This window comes from Phyllostomus discolor, chromosome 2 (genome assembly GCF_004126475.2).
Source record: "Phyllostomus discolor isolate MPI-MPIP mPhyDis1 chromosome 2, mPhyDis1.pri.v3, whole genome shotgun sequence".
NCBI classification, from domain to species: Eukaryota; Metazoa; Chordata; class Mammalia; order Chiroptera; family Phyllostomidae; genus Phyllostomus; species Phyllostomus discolor.
This window is the reverse complement of record NC_040904.2, coordinates 150,737,086-150,756,021: the sequence shown is the minus strand read 5'-3', so window position 1 is coordinate 150,756,021 and position 18,936 is coordinate 150,737,086. Positions and strand designations below refer to the sequence as shown.

At 37.8% G+C, this 18,936-nt stretch overlaps 1 protein-coding gene across 1 annotated transcript; it reads left to right on the top strand.

Annotated features, from left to right (window-relative positions):
• The first annotated feature begins 5,827 nt into the window (after positions 1-5,827).
• Positions 5,828-18,350, top strand: LOC114513633 (KRR1 small subunit processome component homolog). The gene is made up of 10 exons (XM_028532997.2): positions 5,828-6,110; positions 9,183-9,355; positions 10,744-10,878; positions 11,090-11,215; positions 11,308-11,391; positions 12,435-12,491; positions 13,648-13,818; positions 15,804-15,881; positions 15,988-16,081; positions 17,539-18,350. The coding sequence occupies exons 1-10, from the start codon at positions 6,026-6,028 to the stop codon at positions 17,676-17,678; spliced, it is 1,143 nt and encodes a 380-aa protein (XP_028388798.1). The 5' UTR covers positions 5,828-6,025; the 3' UTR covers positions 17,679-18,350.
• The last annotated feature ends 586 nt before the right edge of the window (positions 18,351-18,936 follow it).

Sequence of the window (18,936 nt, the reverse complement as noted above, 5' to 3'; positions counted from 1 at the left end):
TCCAGGCGGATGGGACACTCCCCTGCGCTGCTTAAGAGACTCCTTAGCCTGACTCCCTAGGGTTTTATGAAAGAGCCTGACAGATGTGTGAACAGCTCATCAAATTGTGGGTAAAATGTTATGTGTATCCAAATATCTGTGCTTTTCTGGGGAAAGGGCCCATAGGGTTCATCACATTAGTAAAGCAACTGATAAACCAAAAGAGGTGAAAATCACTTCTGAGTGACCCAGGCACAAGTGCAGTGTTAGGTCTCAGTTTCCATGTCTCTGTGTGTCGGGTGCTAGACGTTTTAACGAGAGAAAACAGAGAATAAGCAAGGTCTCCATTTTGAACTGGTGACACCATGAAATCACTCATTTAAATATAAACCCATTATGTGTTTAAAATACTTCATTTAAAAAGTTAATTTCATCACAGGCCACCTGCAGTTTCTACTACCTGAAGGATGGGCCAAGCATGTAGATTTAACAAATGACTAGAAGTCTGCTTCCCGGAAAAGCTCAACTATTCCCCCAATATCATGTAAACAAATAAAAGACTGTAGTTTGCTTCTTCTACTTGCATAAAATAATAATTCTCAGCAGTATCAATACATTTCACATGCCACTGGTTAAATCTGGAACATTCATGCATGCATTAAAAAGCCTTCTGTTCCTATGGGGAACCTAACACCATACATGTGTTCCAGCTTCTCTTTACGGAGAAGAATATCATACTAAAACTTAAACTGAAGCTGTTGCTTATCAATAAGAACAATCAGGAAGAGAAAGAGGAAAGATTGCCCTGGAAAGAGCAGAAGAGGCTAGATTCGACCCCCAATGAAATATTATGTTAATGTCTCATTGGCCTGGGGCCTGGAGAGACTAATATTCAAGCAGTAATGAGTGTCTCCAGACCCCAAGCACCGACTGCACGTACCAGTTGCATTGTTTGTTTGGGTCATGAGACAACAGCACTCCAGAATGACAGAGGCAGAGTTGAGGGACACTGAGCAGGGTTGTCCACGGCAGAACCCAGCACAATAACCAACACCATCGGGAAACTGGCTATTGATCCCAGGCAAGTTCTGCCCTAAATAGCTAACAAGAATGGAAAATAACTTCATGTTTATGGCATGCCTGCTTAGAAGAGAAGCACTTACTGACCCTTTGAAGTAGAATCGCAGAAATAAGTGTCGACATTTCTGTGTTGGGTAGTTCTTTTTTGTCGGAACTGCAAATCCTGGAGCCCTACTCCAGACCTACTGACTATAAAGTGAGAGCAGAACCACCCCTCCTGTGCTTCTGAAGTTGGCTAAAGTTTGAGGAATAATCAAACTCAACTCCCTCATCTTACAATTTCAGACCAGAGAGGCTAGTTGAGTACTGCCTACCCAAGGTCCAAAGAGCTGGTCAGCAGCCAAAGCCGTGCACCCTATCTCCCCCTCCAGAGAGTTTGCTATGAGTGTCCTCGCAGGAAGGCATGGCTATCCTGCGGGGGTATGTCTTCCCAGCACCCACCCCAGAAATGACACATGGAACGTCCTGCTGCACAGCAGGAAACAGTCCAAGACTGGCTGACTCTGTGTCTCAAACTTGGTCTTCTCCAGTCAAGATGGAGGTGTAAGTAAGCACGTTTCACCTCCTGGCACATCTACAGAAAAAAATTACAACTAGACTTCAAAACAAATATCACCCTAAACTGTCAGAAAATCGACCTGCATGAAAGTCCAACAACCAAGGATTTAAAGAAGCCACATTCATCCAGAAGGGTAGGAGGGACGGAGACATGGAGACAGTGCAAAGATCCACGGAGAAGCCACGTGGTGCAGAGAGGCGGCTGAATGGGTGGTTCCACATTCACATGTGGTGGATGAAAATTGGGAGGGATACCTCAGGAGTGAGGCATTCCAGGCCCAGGCCAGACCACACAGCCCAGGATTCCAGCACCAAGAAGACAAATCCCTGTAACTTCTGGCTGTAAAAACCAGTGGGCTTGGGGTGGTGGAATAAACTGCTGGATATTCAGGAGACTCCTCTTAAAGGGCCCCCATGGACTTAGGAATTTATGCAGACGCACCCACTCTGAGATTCAGCACCAGGGCAACAGCTGGAAGGGCACCAGTCACATATGGGGGAAAAGTGAAGTGACTGGAAACAGGGTGAGGGCTGAACAAACCTTCAGAAGCCAGGCACTGGCATTGCCCCATCTCTGAGCCCTCCCCCCACACAGCCACAAAGCAGTGAAGTGTGTTGCCTTGCCCCAATGATTATCTAAGGCTCCACCTCACATGATTTATGGGTGCCTTTCCTATAATAGGCCATGCTACTAAGACAGGGAGTCAAAGCAGCTCTACCTAATAACAGAAACAAACACAGGGAGGCTACCAAATCGAGGAGACAAAGATATATGGCTCAAATGAAAGAACAGAACAAAACTCCAGAAAAAGAACTAAACAACATGGAGATAACCAACCTATCAGATGCAGAATTCAAACTTGGTCTAGACTACCAAGTTTCCTAGGATTTTGTGCAGAACACTTCACTTTTATTGACATTATTTTTTCTAAATGTATGTTAATAACATGAGTAGTTTACAATGAGGCTGCTTTATTGTGTTATTCCTTCTTGACTGCTATCACTAGATCCCTATTTTATTATGCAATCACTTGGAGTTAGAAGGCCCTTATTTTTACAACCATAGTAATTATTATTATTACTGATGCTGATAGGTATATGTTGATTTAAGATTTAAAAGCTTACTGTGAAGTTTTCTAGAATAGAAAGCAGTTTATGTATGTTTGAAAATAAAAAATGTTCAATTCTATGCATTTGAGAAAACTTGCTCTTGATTGTTTATTAAAAAAATAGATTGCTGTGCAAAAATCATTTTTATCTCTGGTAAATGAGTATAAAATATTAAATTAAAAAATAAACTATTGCTTATTTGCCCAGTGTTTCTGCTCTTTTTAATAAAAGATAAATGTGCTCCCTCCCTGGCATTGTTAAGCTATATCCTGACTTCTCTGCCCATACCCTCTGGGTTAGTTGTGTGGGAATTAAGGTCTGTAAGTACAAAGGAGACTTGTGAGGCCAACTTGCTTTGCATGGGAAACTGAATGAGCAGGGTAAGGGCTGCCGAAACACATCTGAGGGAGGATGGCTGCATGGGGGCCTAGACTGCTTGAGAGGCCAAGGAGAGGGAATGTCACCGTCAAAATGGGTCTGCCTGCTGTCGCTGTGACCCAGACTTATGCGAGCAAACTCTGTAGAGATGGCAATTTTTCTTTTAGTGTTATTTGTGCAATTTCTTGGAATAATCTTGCAGATCTGAGTAAATGTTTTTATTGAGATTACTAACGATGTTAAAATAAAATGAAATGAACTGTGATCGATTTACAACTGTATCGTTATTTAAATTGCCGTCCTCTAAAATGTCTCCATACTGAGAGGTAACAGTTAACATTTTTGTTGTTTTTTCATAGATCTCCCTATGCAGGCACACACACAAAGAAAGTTTTACATAGAAAGGGTCATAAACCTGATGTTTTATCATGAACACTTGTGTTTAGTTTTTTTCCTACTTTCTTTTTCTTTTCTGTCAATATATCCTTCCAAATAGTTTTCATTGTACAATCACATACACATATAGTCATATACATCAAATTAGTAATATGTAAAGTAAAATAATAATTATAATTATTATTATGTTCAACATATACAACAGGACTGAGTATGTAGAACAGTGCCTGAAACATTATGGATGTTCAGTAAATATTTGTAGAATAAATTACTGATTTGCCTTATAAAAATAGGATAATTACATGAATATGTAATTTTTATATAATTATTTTCATTATATATAGTTATCCCATCTTCCTGTATCTAGCTTTATCACTCAATGCTAGGTATTTTCTCCATATATATTTAATTAATTATTATTAATGGTTGCTTAACATCTCATGCTTATATGAAGGCAACATCAATTTACTGATCTCAAATTGATAATCAAGATGCTTTTATTTTTTGCCACTATAAGTAAATAATAGCTAACACCTAATGAGTATGTACCAAATACAAAGCACTTTTTTTGGCACTTTACTTGTTTAAAGTCACTCAGTTATGGTTATTCTCTTCATTGTAGGAAACGGAACCGGTGTGGGTAACAAATCTACCCAAGCCTATACAGTCAGCAGGCACTAAACCAATCAATGTGGCTTCAAAGTACCTTTCAATGAACTGCTTCTATACAAGACAGTAACCAACACAATTGCACAGATGTCCTAATGGAATGGTGCTTTATTTCTAGCTGACAGTTTCCCAGGAGCAAAATTATTATGGAAGAATATGTATATATTTTATATTGACAGATTGCTTCACAAAAAGGAAGTAACAGTTTACATGTCCACCAGCTTGTATGAGATAATTCTTTCCTCCAACAGATTATCATTTTAAAATGTTTTTATTTCTTTTTTTGCCAATCTGGTGGGTCAAAAGTGATATTGCATATAGATATATGTCTCTAGTAATGAGGTTGATCATAATATGTTTATCAGCCATTGGTTTGCTCTACTGTAAATCACTGTGTTAGTCAGAGTTCTCCAGAGAAGCAATATAGAGAGAATATATTCACATGATTATGAAGTCCTGGAAAGTCCAAAATCTTCAGTCGTCCAGCAGGCTGAAGACCCAGAGAAGGGTTGCTGGTGCAGCTCAAGTCCAAAAGCTATGAGGCTGAAAACCCAGACCTCCTTGCAACAGAGCTACGAGATCAGACTGCCTGGACTGGAAGTCTTATTAGTGGCTGAGTTCCTGAAATAAGAAAAACAACCTGCTTCATAGGGTTTCTGGGAACATTGAAGGAACTGCTTCACACTTTATAACTTTCACCTGATATTTGTTCCATTATAGGGATTTGTTATTTTTTTGAGCAAATTGTAAGAATATAGGGATGAAATCACTGCCTGTCATTTACAAGACACAGAGGATAACAACAAAAATCAGTGTATTGGGATCTTCTGTCCCTAAGTAACAATCTGTTTTCAACATGTACCTCATAAGAATCTTTTATAGAAGCTACACAAGGGTGGATTTCAGATCATTGTTTCCCATGTCACAGATGCCAGGACTTTTTCAAAGACTTTCTCTATTTTGCTGAAAAAAATTTAAAGGGCAAACGGTGAGACCAATCATCAACAGAAGTGCTATTTTTAGTGAGGATTTTAACTTTTAGAATAGTAAAGAAGTACAAAGGTATGTAGTAGTGAGGAACTTCACATCTTGAAGTCAGCCATATGCAGTGTTGGGTTGCCTGGAGTTAATTATTTTGGGAAATCTTAGTCTAGGTGAAATACTTCAGAAGTGTTGCTTAATTACTGTCCCTCTGGCTAAGAAAAAGAAATACGAAGACCCTAAGAAATTACCATCAGAAACAAGAACTTTGAAAATTTACCTTGCAAAAAATTATCAATCTTGTTTTAACTTTGGGTTTCTCACTTTATAACCCTGGTTTTGTTTTAAGGATTAGAAGTAATGCACATAAAGTACCCTGCACAAAGTAATGTCACAGTAAATGGTGGTAGTTATTACTGTCACTTCCTGCCATTAAGAACCATATATTCTAGTATTAGTACCTTCTCCCAATGCCTACCACATATCTGACTATCAAATAAATATTTATCAAATGAGTAACAACAATGATAGGTTGCACTCTGCGGCCCAACACTGGAGTCAGTCCTTCGGAGTTCGACTGTGGTCAGGGGAAAGTTAACACAAAACCCCTCTCTAGCTTACTCCCAGTGCTGAACTACAATTCCCAGGATGCATTCGGACTCCGTGGTTGCAGTGCACCCTGGGGAAAAAAGTCTCCGGCTCTCCCACAGGAGAGCTATAGTTTGGGAAAATACGCGGTTCTAGCGTAGGCACGCATAGAGAAGGCGCAGATCTATTCGTCTGAGTTCTGCGGCACTTATTTTGAGTAGAGGAAGTTTAGCCGGAAGAATTTAAGGACCGTTCCACTTCCGGTAACACCGGGTGCACTTGAAAGATGGCGTCCTCCAAATTGGAACAGCAGGCTACAACGGCTGGGAAAAGAGAATTTCATAACCAGAAGCTGAAGCCGGATAATCAAGGTAAGACTGTGTGAGAACCGAAGCCTGGGCTTCGATATTTAGTTGCGATTGCTTGCTTCGCTTGCTAGGAACGTGTAACCCTGGTTTGAGTCTGTTCTCTAGAGTTGTGTACCTATAATTGGTGGTTTTTAGTGTTATTGGCCAGACCTACGAAAACCGTCTTGCAGATACGGTGTCGGTCACGTGTTCCTAACTAATCGCTTTTGCTAAGGGACCCCAGAGTGAATTTGTTGCGGAATTCGTCTTCTGAAAAATGATGAGGAATTAAGAAATTTTGTAGGGCATTGCAAGAGTTGGCGGCGTTGGGTGGAAGTCCTTAACAATATGAGGGATGCGGTAGAAGGTCGTTATGTATTTGAGTGAACACTGATAATAAAGGAGTGAGACAGATAATAGTGATAAGAAGGAGATATCTGGCATGTCCAGAACGCTAGTTTGTCAGTTCGTGAAGAAATTTTGGAAAGTTTATTATTATTATTTTTGTCAGAATGCTAAAATATTAGACAATATGGCTCCTATTCTTTAAACTGCCTTGCTTTTTAATTGCTGTCCTGTTTTGTTTTTAGCTGGTTTTATCCATTTTCTTCAGTATGAATGACAGGAAGAGAGGCTAAAGAAATAACCCAGGGCTTCAGCAGTCATTCTTATTGAAAGTGTTAAAAATCTCGAACTCTCATTCTATAGGCATTATAAAGTTATTAAAGGTATTTTGTTTCTTAATTACGAACATACATAGCAGAGTACAGTGTATGTACAGCTTTAAGACAAAACCAACACATGAGAAAGGACCACTGAGCAGAGTAAAGCACTACTCTACCCAAAACCCCCTACAAGCACCTCAGATCATTATATTCCTTTTCTTTTTGAGACATGAAGTAACCGTTCTAAATCATGTTAATCATTCTGTTCTTTTTCTTTATCATCTTTACCACCTTTGCACAAAGCGGTTTGATTTTGCCTGTTTTTTTAATTTTATATGAATGCAAGAGGAATATAGGCATGGTTCTGTATCCTGCTTCTTAGACTTAACTTTGTTTTTGTTATCTAATCAAGGGCAGTACTTGAAGTTCTAGTTTCTTCTTTTCACTACTATATGATGTTCTCTTGTATGAATATGTGCTAATTTATATTTTCATTCTACCATTGGTGGACATTTACATTGTTCCTATTGTTTGCTATTAAAATAGTACTGCTATAAACATCTTTGTATGTACCTCTTGGTTTACATGTTCGAGAGTCTCTCTAGGTTACGTACATGGGATTGGGATCTTTGAAGTGTAGGGTATGTTCAGGTCAATGAGAGTTCTCATTGCTTTACAAACATAGTAACATTTGGTGTTATCTAAATTAGGAACTTCTGTCATTTTGGTAAGTATGAAGTGGTACCTAGGTGGGGTTTTAATTTGAACTTTTCTTACTACTAATGAGGTTGCACATCTTTTCACATGTTTTAGGGCTATTTGTACTTCCTCTATTGTGAAACTCCTTTGTATTTTTGCCAGTTTTAAAATTAATAACCATTGAAGTGTTTAAATTGAATAGGGACTTGGTCAGATGTGCATTTTAAGCAATGGCCCTTGTAGATTTTGAGTGTTTTTTTAGGATACTGGGAAGTGAATGGTATATGAAGGTTAGCTAGTTCTCTGTGATTTCAACCAGAAATAGCTAAGTGAATATGAGTATGAGAAACAAAAGCAGGTTTACCTGACTGGGGTGGTTAAGGTGGACTATACCAACCTGCTTCTCAGACTTTAGTGTGCATACAAATCTCCTGAAGAGATTGTTAAAGCAGAGATTCTTGGGCCTCACCCCAGAGATTCAGATTCAGTAGATCTGGCATGGGGGCCAAGAATTGCATTTCTAACACACTTGCAGTTTATGCTCACACTGCAGGCCTATGAATCATACCTTTGAGTAGTACTGATTGAAGTTATAGCTGTTGGATTTAAGAGGCTCCTGAAATCCAGAACCAGGAGTTTTATTTAATAAATGCTATGAGAGATAATTTATGGCCCTTCAGAGGCATTTTGTCTTAATGAAAGGACTGAATGTTTTGTTTTGTTTTATTTATTTATTTATTTCTAGAGAGCGAGAAATAGAGGGAGAGAAACATCAATGTGTAGTTTGCTCTCTAGTGCTTCCAGCTGGGGACCTGGCCTGCAACCCAGGCATGTACCCTGACTGGGAATCGAACCTGTGACCCTTTGGTTCATAGGCCAATACTCAGTCCACTGAGCCACACCATCCAGGGCTGAATGTCTTTCATAAAATGGGAGAAATAATACTGGTTCTTCTACCTTTCACAGTTGTCATGAAGGGTATACAGAAGTAAGGCATGTGAAAACTCTTGGGAAAACCTCAAACCCTATGCCAGTGGTTATTACTAAAAGTTTACACCAAAGTATTAACTTTAAAAAAAATTTATGCACATGCACACACATGCAAATGTAGTATATACATACACGTATTCAGGCTTTAGTAAAATTCAAAAGGTTACTTATATTAAAATAGTCTTGTAAACAAAATGGTATTTGAATCTTCAACTCTTAGCACAGTGGAGTACAGTGGAATTTTCTTGAGTACCCATTATCTGGCATATGCTGATTAGTATGGTTCCAAGGGGGTCTCTTCCCTTAAGGAACTTGGCTTTATGAGGCAACTGAAATATGTACAAATAATTTTAATATAGTATGTTGACGATAATGATAGAGACCTGCTTTTCGACTGTTGAGTAATCTAAAAAGCATAGGAAGATGGTCCTGGCCTGGAGGTTCAGTTGGTTGGAGTGTCATCCCATGCACTGAAAGGTTGTGGGTTCGATCTTCAGTAAGGGCACTTACCGAGGTTGCAGGGTCAATCCCCAGTCAGGGGATATGGGAGGCAACTGATCCATGTTTGTCTGTCTGTCTGTCTGTCTGTCTGTCTCTCTCATCAATAAACATATCCTCAGGTAAGGATTTTTTTTTAAGCATAGGAAGAGGAAATACAAGGAGAGTACTGGAAGCTTATAAATGTATGCATATAAATGTCCAAAAGTAGGTTAAAATCTTATGTGTACATTTTTTCCTGTAGATGAATCAGAACTTCTCACTGTTCCTGATGGTTGGAAGGAACCAGCTTTTTCCAAAGAGGACAATCCCAGAGGACTTCTGGAGGAGAGCAGTTTTGCAACTTTGTTCCCAAAATACAGAGAGGCTTACTTGAAAGAGTGCTGGCCATTGGTGCAGAAAGCACTGAATGAACACGTATGCATATTTTATATATTTCTTTGAGATTTTGCTCCTATTTATACCTTTTTAAGTAAGTGTGTGTATGCTTTTGGATTATTTTTAAAGCACCAGCTAGCATAATTGGTTAATTTGGTTCCTTTGGTATTTGAAACATGCAGGATAAGCTTTATTCTTGTAATCTATTTGTTTATAATTTTGTGACTAATAGAATACTTTGAAAAAATCACATACCTTTAAAATTGTAGGGATTTCATGGCCTGTCTGACAATCATCTGTGAACCCCAAGTTTCAGAATGCCTGGTCTATGCAATGGTAGTGGCCGTGCACCTGTACAGTTTGAGTTGCTTAATTTTCATTTTAAATGAAAGTTGTGAATGTGCCAACTTCCCTGTTTGTTGCTGCTGCCGTGCCCCTAGAGCAGTGTATTTGTTTTTGTTACTCAAACTGTGGGTTGAAATCTGTTACTGAATCCAGAAGTCAATTTAGTGTCTATAATAGGTCTTTAAAAAGAAGGAATGTATCACATGTGGTAAGGATCATTTTATGAAGCTTTTGGTTCATTTATATACATGTATATGTATATGGGTGCTAGACTGTGATATAAAATATATTTGTCAAACTGAGGGACTGCTCTGGAGTCGTTTGTGCCCATTGGGTATGAGGGTGTCTCGGCAAACTGCAAGCAGTGCGTTACAGCTGTCTACACCTGTGGTTGGACTTTCTGTCTCTCAGTTTCTCTGGCTCTTGTTCTCACTCTCACTCTGTAAACTCATAGCAACCCAACTTTACATTGAATAATCCATTACCCACTATGTTGAAATATTCTTCAGAATATGCCCAAATATCAGAAAATAGCATTGTTACAGGCTTTGCTGAAATCTGGTGCTCTCTACTGAGAGTCGATGCATTATTTTCCAAGTATTGCTTCTTTCTGAACCTATGGTAGTTTGTTTCTACTTTGTCTGTATATAACTAATTCAAACCAATTTGAAAAAAAGTTGTAAAGGGGAGTCCATTGTCACCCTAAGGAGCAGGTGGTAGATTAGAGCTAGGTCTGGGATAGGGGGAAGCCATAGAGCTTTATGGTTTTACCTTAGGTCTTAAGTATGGCCTCACTTGGATAGATACATATTTTTTAACGAGAGTTAATCTCTATTTCAATAAGTACAAAGTATTCTACAGCCAGGTAAGTATAAATGGTTTCAGTTGTTTGAGTTTCAGTATATTTTGAAGGATGAAAGTAATCACACATTCTTTATATTAACTACCCAGCATCTTTAGCTTATAATTTTAGAGAGAGCTTAACTCACAGTAATTAATAGTTAGATTAGGAAAGGCTCCATAATTATCTAAAATTGAGTGCATTTTTAGACAGCTGCTTGTTTACGCCTTCCTTTCTGTAGCATGTTAACGCAACCCTGGACCTGATCGAGGGCAGCATGACAGTCTGCACAACAAAGAAGACCTTTGATCCGTATATCATCATTAGGGCCAGAGACCTGATAAAACTGTTAGCAAGGAGTGTTTCATTTGAACAGGTAAGTTTGCAATTACAGAGATTTTGCTTTATTTGTGCCGACATTAAAGACAACATACAACACTGCATCCACCCATCCCTGCCTTCCCTTGTTCTCCTGCTCCGTTCTTAGAGTTTTCATTATTCGGCTTGGATACCATTGTGGACTTTGAAAAGAATGCATTTGTAAAGGATATTGGTGGCACGTTTTCTTTGTTTTGTTTTTCCTAAAGGCAGTACGAATTCTTCAGGATGATGTTGCATGTGACATCATTAAAATAGGTTCTTTAGTAAGAAATAAAGAAAGGTTCGTAAAAAGAAGACAACGGCTTATTGGTCCTAAAGGATCTACATTGAAGGTACTTTTTATCAATAGAAAATTTGAGTGTCTTCCTCTGTCATTAGTTTTCCAGTATATTTCAACTGAATTTCAACTTTTCTTTTGATGTAGGCACTGGAACTCTTAACAAACTGTTACATTATGGTTCAGGGAAACACGGTTTCAGCCATTGGACCATTTAGAGGCTTAAAAGAGGTGAGAATAAATACCTTTAGTTAATTTTCACCAGAGAATAAATAATTTGGTTATATTATTTTATGATTATTGTATTTTTTTCAAGTGTGCCTTGTTTTATCACCCATTAGTAAATGCTGTGTGCTTCCTAGAATTTGAGGGAGTCATCGCTCTCGGGCCCTAACATATTATGGCCGACCTTTGACAGCTATAGAGACATCCAATTTTCAGTCAGAAGGTCTGCACACCATCACTCCTTTCACTGCAAATTTTAAATGGGTATTTAGGTGCCTCTTAGTCTATAACACACAGAAAAACATGTTGTAGTCTCATGTGCTCAAATGCTGGGGAATTGAACAGATGTTGTTATTTGTAGTAATGTATACAGCCAGTAGAAACCAAACTCAAATTTTCTTTTCCTTTAAGATATATTTTCTTTTGTTTGAATTTATTGTAATATCTATTTAATGTTTTCAAGAACATTTTGATACTGTTGTCTGGATCTGGCTGTGAGGTCTTGCTTCTTCCTTTCCGGGGCCTTTGATGGAATTCTGTTGGACCTCATTCTTGTAAATTACCTGCTCTTTTCTCATGGGGCAATATAACTTAAATACATTGAATACTTTATGATTCTATCAAGTCTAAATATATTCAGTACTTACAACAGGCCACTGAGGTATTTTCATTTCTGCATTGAAAATGAGAATACTGAAACAGGAAAATTAAGTGATTTGTCCATAAAAAGCAGCAGTCTCATTATTTGAGCCCACATTTTCTGACTCTAAATCCAGCCCTTTTCCCCCCTAAATCACAGTCCCAGAGTGTTGTGCTGGTTCCATATGTCACATTTTAGCAGTAGAGTTGAGTAACTTTATTGTACTCTGGGGAGGTTGACTATTATGAAAGATCTGTCAGCCACTAAGCAGTTGAAGGAACTGTTATATACAATTTGGTAGCCATTGCCTGGTTTGTAGGATATTTTGCAATGTAGTAGTCATCTATCTTCTACCTAGTTCAGTAAAATCTTTGTAAGTGACTAATTCATTTTCCTTTGCAAATTTCAGGTTCGAAAAGTAGTCCTAGATACTATGAAGAATATTCATCCAATTTATAATATTAAAGTAAGTGTTAATTATATATTGCTGTAATAGTGGAATGGTCGTCATGCTCCTTTTAGCTATAGCAACCTTTCTTGAAATTAAATTTTTATAAAAGTCTAATACAAAACAGATAAAGCAGAACTATTTTGGGTAAATTAGAGGTATTCAGCTCACTCAACTCTACCCCATCCCTGTAGTTACTTCCTTGGAAGCTTAGGAGCCCAGTATTGACAGGAGCACTGTGATGTATTACGTAGTTCAAGTACAAAGAAAGGCTCTCTAGAATTTGTTGTAGATGGTACCAATTCTGTTTTCTTAGATTTTGACCCCATGTATTAGATTTAAAGATGTGGTCTTTCAGAAGTCTGTCTTTTTCTATTAAATAAAGCCTGGAATATTTCAGATTACATTAAAACCTTTTTCTTTTGGTGGGAGGGGATTTAACACTCATTATTTAGTTTACCCAAAATAGCTCTGTATTTTCTCTTTTATATGCCAGCCTTTTGAGAGAGATCTGTTATATCCCTGTGTGTACAGAGTTCATGACTGTACTTGGAAATGAAACCACAGTACAATGAGCTGTTTATGATGGGTATCTATTAAGCAGTCCACTTAGATATGATGAGGTTAAGTTAAAAAGTCTCTGTTAGATTGGAGTGGAAGAGCAGTTCTGAGGTACATCGGGACATTAAAGAAAGTCATGTGTCTGATGCCTGGTTTGCCTCCTCTGGTGTTCTAATCTCTATAAAATTCAAACCTTTGAACTTGAGTGGAGAAAATGTGAGAATATTGGTTTTGTCTGATCATGAGAAAGTTTGCTTTTTTTATCCCCTGTGATATTTCAGATGCTACTGAAAGCTTCCTGCTTTCAGGGAGTATTATGAAGAGCTCTCCCTGCTATTAAATTAAGTTTTAAGGTTTAAAGAAATAATGGTTGAAAAGCTGGATTAGTCTTCTTCATCTCAATTTAACAATCCTGAATTTCTTAATCTAAATTTCTGGTTTTATGATCCTTGGGTAAAAATCAAGATTACATGTTTTTTTTCTTTATGGAATTGCATTTCTTTAAGAGACTAAGGTAGGATTTATAAGAACAATATTTATAATGTCTTAGTTTGAAAAATGTATGAGTTCTGAAATTGAAATTTTACATTATTTGTATATTGCATGACTAAAGACCTTAATGATTAAAAGAGAGTTGGCGAAAGACTCTGAATTAAGATCACAAAGTTGGGAAAGATTTTTGCCACAGTTCAAGCACAAAAATGTAAACAAGCGCAAGGAACCAAAGAAAAAAACTGTTAAAAAAGAATATACACCATTCCCACCACCACAGCCAGAAAGTCAGGTCAGTATTAAATTCTGGATTTTGTTGCATGAGGAGGAAACTGTTATGATCAGTTTTGTCAAAAACTTTGCTAAGGGTATTTTAAGTGGAATTGGTGTGTGTGTGTGTGTGTGTGTGTGTTTGACTATGCAGAGACAGAAGAAAACTGAACGTAAGTGTAAATAGGCTTATTTTGGGCAACATGCTTGGGGGTGGGGGCTTCACATTGTGAGTATAAACTATATCAAGGTCGTTGGTGTCACTTAGGTCCCTGTAGCCACTAAAAAATTCAACGATTTAGCCCAAAATCGATTTAGCCCAAATGCTCTCTGTTCTGCTTTAGCTTCATTCCTGTGACCATGAGCTATATGACTCCTCCATTTTGAAATCTTAAATTCTAATATTACTCTTTTTCCAAGTTATGAATGCCTCTCATTTCATCCACTGTCTTCTGAATTCATTTCCATTCCAAAATTTCCTTTTCCGTCTTGCCCATCGTTTTGCTTCATGCTCTCCTTTCCTTCTGTCCCACCTGCCCAGCAAAAAACTCTTAAACTTGGATCGGCCCTACAACGACGTCTTTTCCATAATGTGGCTACCAAACGTGGGTGGGGAAAGTCATGCCTTTGGTATCTACCCACTACAGATAGATGTTTCCAACCTCTGGTAGGTCCTCAGAATTTTGTGGCGGTTCTGTGAATCCTCTTAGTTTTCTAGGCACCCTCTTACTTCTAGCAGATGACACTGAAATTTGTTTTACTGAAATATTGAGACCATCAGGCAAGAATTCTTCCAACTTCCTCTTCTCTCGCCTACATGTTTCCCATCTGTATCCTTTATTTACCTGCTCTTTTAGTTCTATCTTCACCTGTCTCCTGAGGGGTCATGCTACGTTATTCCCTCCCTTGGAAACTCTTTCCTTTCTGCTAGTTTTTTGTGTTGAGCACGTGAACCATCCATTTCTGGGTGCTGTCTTCTCCACACCCCTGTGTTTGAAGTTTTTTGGGGAAGGTTTGATGAAAGGTCAAAGGGAAAAGACTGATGATGAAAAAACAGCGGAGGTGCTGGGTCCTGAGGTCTCCTCTGGAAAGGGAAGGATGTGAAGACAGGAAGAAAGTGGTGGTTGGGGGAAGGGGGAGGGATCCAGGTACTAAACTGCGCTTCCACAGCGCCTGCTCTACCTCTTACGGCCTGTCCTGGGGTCAGTGATCGTCTTATCTTTCTCCCCAACAACTGTATGTTTCTTAAACAGTGATGTCTCAGTTGATTTATTCTGCCACTTATTTGCAAATAATTTATTTAGCTTCTGCATGCCTCAGTTTCCCCATACATAAAATGGGGATAATTCTTTGAGACACCTATCTCAAAGAATTATTAATGAGAAATTAACTAGTAATTGTAAAGAGCTTACACCTGTAAAGAGTTTAGAACATTGTCTAAAACATAATAATGCTGTGTACGTGCATGATAAATTATTCAGTCAACTGTATAGTGAATAAATGAACTGTAGCTTTCTCTAGTTAGTGTTCATTAGTCACCAAATCCCAATAATTCTTGCTTGCCATTTTGCATGTCACTGCCTTTATTCCAGGCTTTTATTGCTTCTCCATTCTTCTGTACCTTAAAAAATGCTGCTTTGGTCTCTTCATTCTTCTCAGAAATTTCAGTTGTTTCTAAATCATGTCCCACCTCCTTCGCCTCATATTCAAGCTTCCTCAAAACTATTTTTCCAGTTTCCTGTTACACTTTTCTGAGTCATCGACCTTCCATCCCACAAAAAGCCTGTGTGTTACTCAGCGAACACATCGCCTACTCTCCTGCTCCCGTGCTTTTGTGCAGGTTTTCCCTTCAGCTTAGAGAATGTCCCCTTCTTTCTTTCTCACTCCCTTAGTGAATTAATCGTAGGGTTTTGACCCCACTGTTTTTACCTCATGGGCATTCCTTTCTTAGGAAATGACTGTCATCTACACTATTTCTGATGTAATTGTAAATACTGATTTCAACAGATCGATAAAGAACTGGCTACTGGTGAATACTTTCTGAAGGCAAGTCAAAAGAAGCGGCAGAAAATGGAAGCAATAAAGGTAAGACGGCCTAGCTTACAACATTAAAAGCTAAGTTCACAGAAACTTGAATTCTTATTTAACTGTAAGTTGTGTTTTACTCATGTATCCTTTATTAATAATGTAGGCTAAACAAGCAGAAGCTCTTACTAAGAGACAAGAGGAGAGAAACAAAGCTTTTATTCCACCTAAAGAAAAACCAGTTGTGAAGCCTAAGGAAGGTAAAGCTTGTTTTCCAGTTCTTGGTGTGATGGTAAAGTCTGTTACATGGAAAATAGACCCTCAGTGAATTTATCGAAATCTCTTTGAGTGTTAAAAAATAACCTTACCTTCAATTAATTCACATAGCATTTCATTAATCACTAATCCTACTGACAAGGGACAACTGAGGTAACTTACAGGTTGGCAGCAGCCAGTGCCTAGGTTAAGAGCTTCCCAGACTGCTCGTCCTCTCCTGACCTTGGATGTGCATGGGAAGGACCTTTCATTTTGAAAGATAGAAACCAGCGCAGTGACTCCTCTGTAAAAATCAAAGCCCTGAGATCCCTGAGCTCTGCTACTGTGCCTCTCAGAAACAGTTTATCAGAATTTGTGCTTTTCTGCTCTTACTGTGGTCTGTGGCTTAAAGTTTGATCCTGTGTTGTTAACATGGATTTCCGTCACCTTGGGCTAAGGGACACCAACTAAATAATGGGAGAGTTCTATTCAGGGGCTGTTAAGCAGATGCTCAGAGGAAACACTCTCGTGCCTTCTCTTCTCTGTTCCTACTCTCATTTTCACACATTCTCCTCTTTGTGTGTTCATTCCCACGAGTAACATTGTGCTTTTTTTTCCTAAGGCAACCCTGCAAAGCAGCCAGTGGCTTTGTGAGGGGGAGGGTGTCACTGGTAGTGTTGCCCATGACCTGTTGGTCACAACCAGATACGGCATTACTATTTGACATAGTGTCTTACATTAAATCAGTGTTAACCGCAGTAAAAATACTGTATTCTTTGTAAAACATCAGTTATGTAAAAGTTAGAAATACCATAAGCATTCTATTTCCAATTTATATAATATGTCAGTCAGGTACTTTGGAGGTAGTTCAATAGCTAGTTTCATCTTGGTTTATTAGGATTAAAAATGTAGCTGTTCCACTATAGTGAGCCCTTTAACTCTCTGCTCCTCAAGTTGCTGGGTAGTTTGTATGATATTTTATCTTGTGAATTTTTTAATGCTTTAAATACTGCTCTTTAAATGGTAAGGAAATGCTGCATTTTTTTTTGCTGCTTTTGTTCAACTTTTGACATTAATTAAATGGTTAAGTTCTATTAGGAGGACTTCTAAATATTTTCGGATTATTGTTTTTATAAAATTTTACTGGTCATTCATTGAACTAACATTTGGGAAAGTTTAGTTTTCAATTAGTTCAAATAGCTAAATTACAATGCCCTTTTCGTGTATACTTTCATTAATGTATACACAAAATAATGTATAAAGTATCTTAAGATATTTTTTTCTCTTCTTAAAGAAATTTCTAACTTTAGGCAGATGGCAGGTGTTTTATATTTTTACACATACCTCCCAATTATAACAGTTTTCTGAAGGTATTGTCCTAAATACATGTTCTTTATGTTTTATTTGGTAAATATCTAAAGATTACATATTTTGTGTTATATTGTGTTTTTCATTTGTCTAGCTTCTACTGAAACTAAAATTGATGTGGCTGTCATCAAGGAAAAGGTTAAGAAAGCAAAGAATAAGAAACTTGGAGCTCTTACAGCTGAAGAAGTTAAGCTTAAAATGGAAGCAGATGAAAAGAAAAAGAAGAAAAAGTAATACACACACAAAACACTGAACTAGAATTTATTAAGATATCTCCTTTTGTAAAGGACTTTGACATACTAGGGCGTTAGTTGCCTTAAGTGTAAGAAGTAATACTCTGATTACTTTTTTCTGAGTTTGTTTTCTTTATAAGAGTGTTTATATATACAGCTTTTCTTTATAAATTATGTTCTTCGTGTGTTTTTTGAAAGATTTTTTACTACAGAGTGGTATATATGTCTTTGTATACATTGTACCTAATCTGTTCCAGGCAGGCTTGGTCTAGCATGATTTTAGGAGTAATTCTTTAGGTTGTTTATATAAAGATTTTTGGAATGTGGCTGTTGTAATTATCCATCAAATTGAATGTCTGATGACATTGGTTAGTCTTTAAATACAGGGTGGGGCAAAAGTAGATTTATAGTTGTGAGTACGTGAAGCAGAGTTTATTCTTGTATTATTATTTATTGTTGTATTATTTTTCATATGAACAACTGTAAACCTACTTTTGCCCCACCAAACTGTGTCCCAGCATTTGGTTTTGAGGAAAATAAATGCAGATTTTTCAGTGCTCTCTTTGAAAACATTGTATCAGTGCTCTCTGATACAAACATTTAGGTTTGTCCCTTCTTGTAATCTTATTTTACATTCTGTTCCAACATTTAACAACCCACAAGCCAAAAAAAACCCCAAGGCCTAGTAAGTCAAATTCCTTAATTACTGTTCTATTCTGAGTCTGGGGAAGTAGAAAGACATCAAATTGCAAATGGGTAAAACCAGATATTTAGAGTTGAGTCAGCATACAACAAGTTATGTAGAAATGTTTTACTACTGAAGGCCAGTGGACTTATTTAGAATCACCTGAATCTAGTTCACCTATTTTACGTTCCTTACTGAAAGTCACAGCTGTGGCAGCCTGAAAACAGTGCTTATTCGTAGAAGAGTGGAAAGCAAACATGAGTTTATCCTGCAGAGTTAGGATGTTGAGCAGCTGCTGCTTTTGGTTATGGCTTTATTGCAGCAATGTTTCCCCCCCCCCCCCGGAATGTATTGAAATTAGAAATACACCCAAATTTTATTATTAAAAAGTCATATGTAAATGAGTTTGTAAACTTCCTTCTAGTTCATATTCATCCAAAAGAACTAAAGGAGGCTATTTGTCCTTGACCAAAATAGTAATAATGGCCCTCCGTATCGGTGAACTGACAATGAGAGCTGTATAGCTGTTACATGAATACCGTATCTTGCCATGTATAATGCACACCTTTTGCCC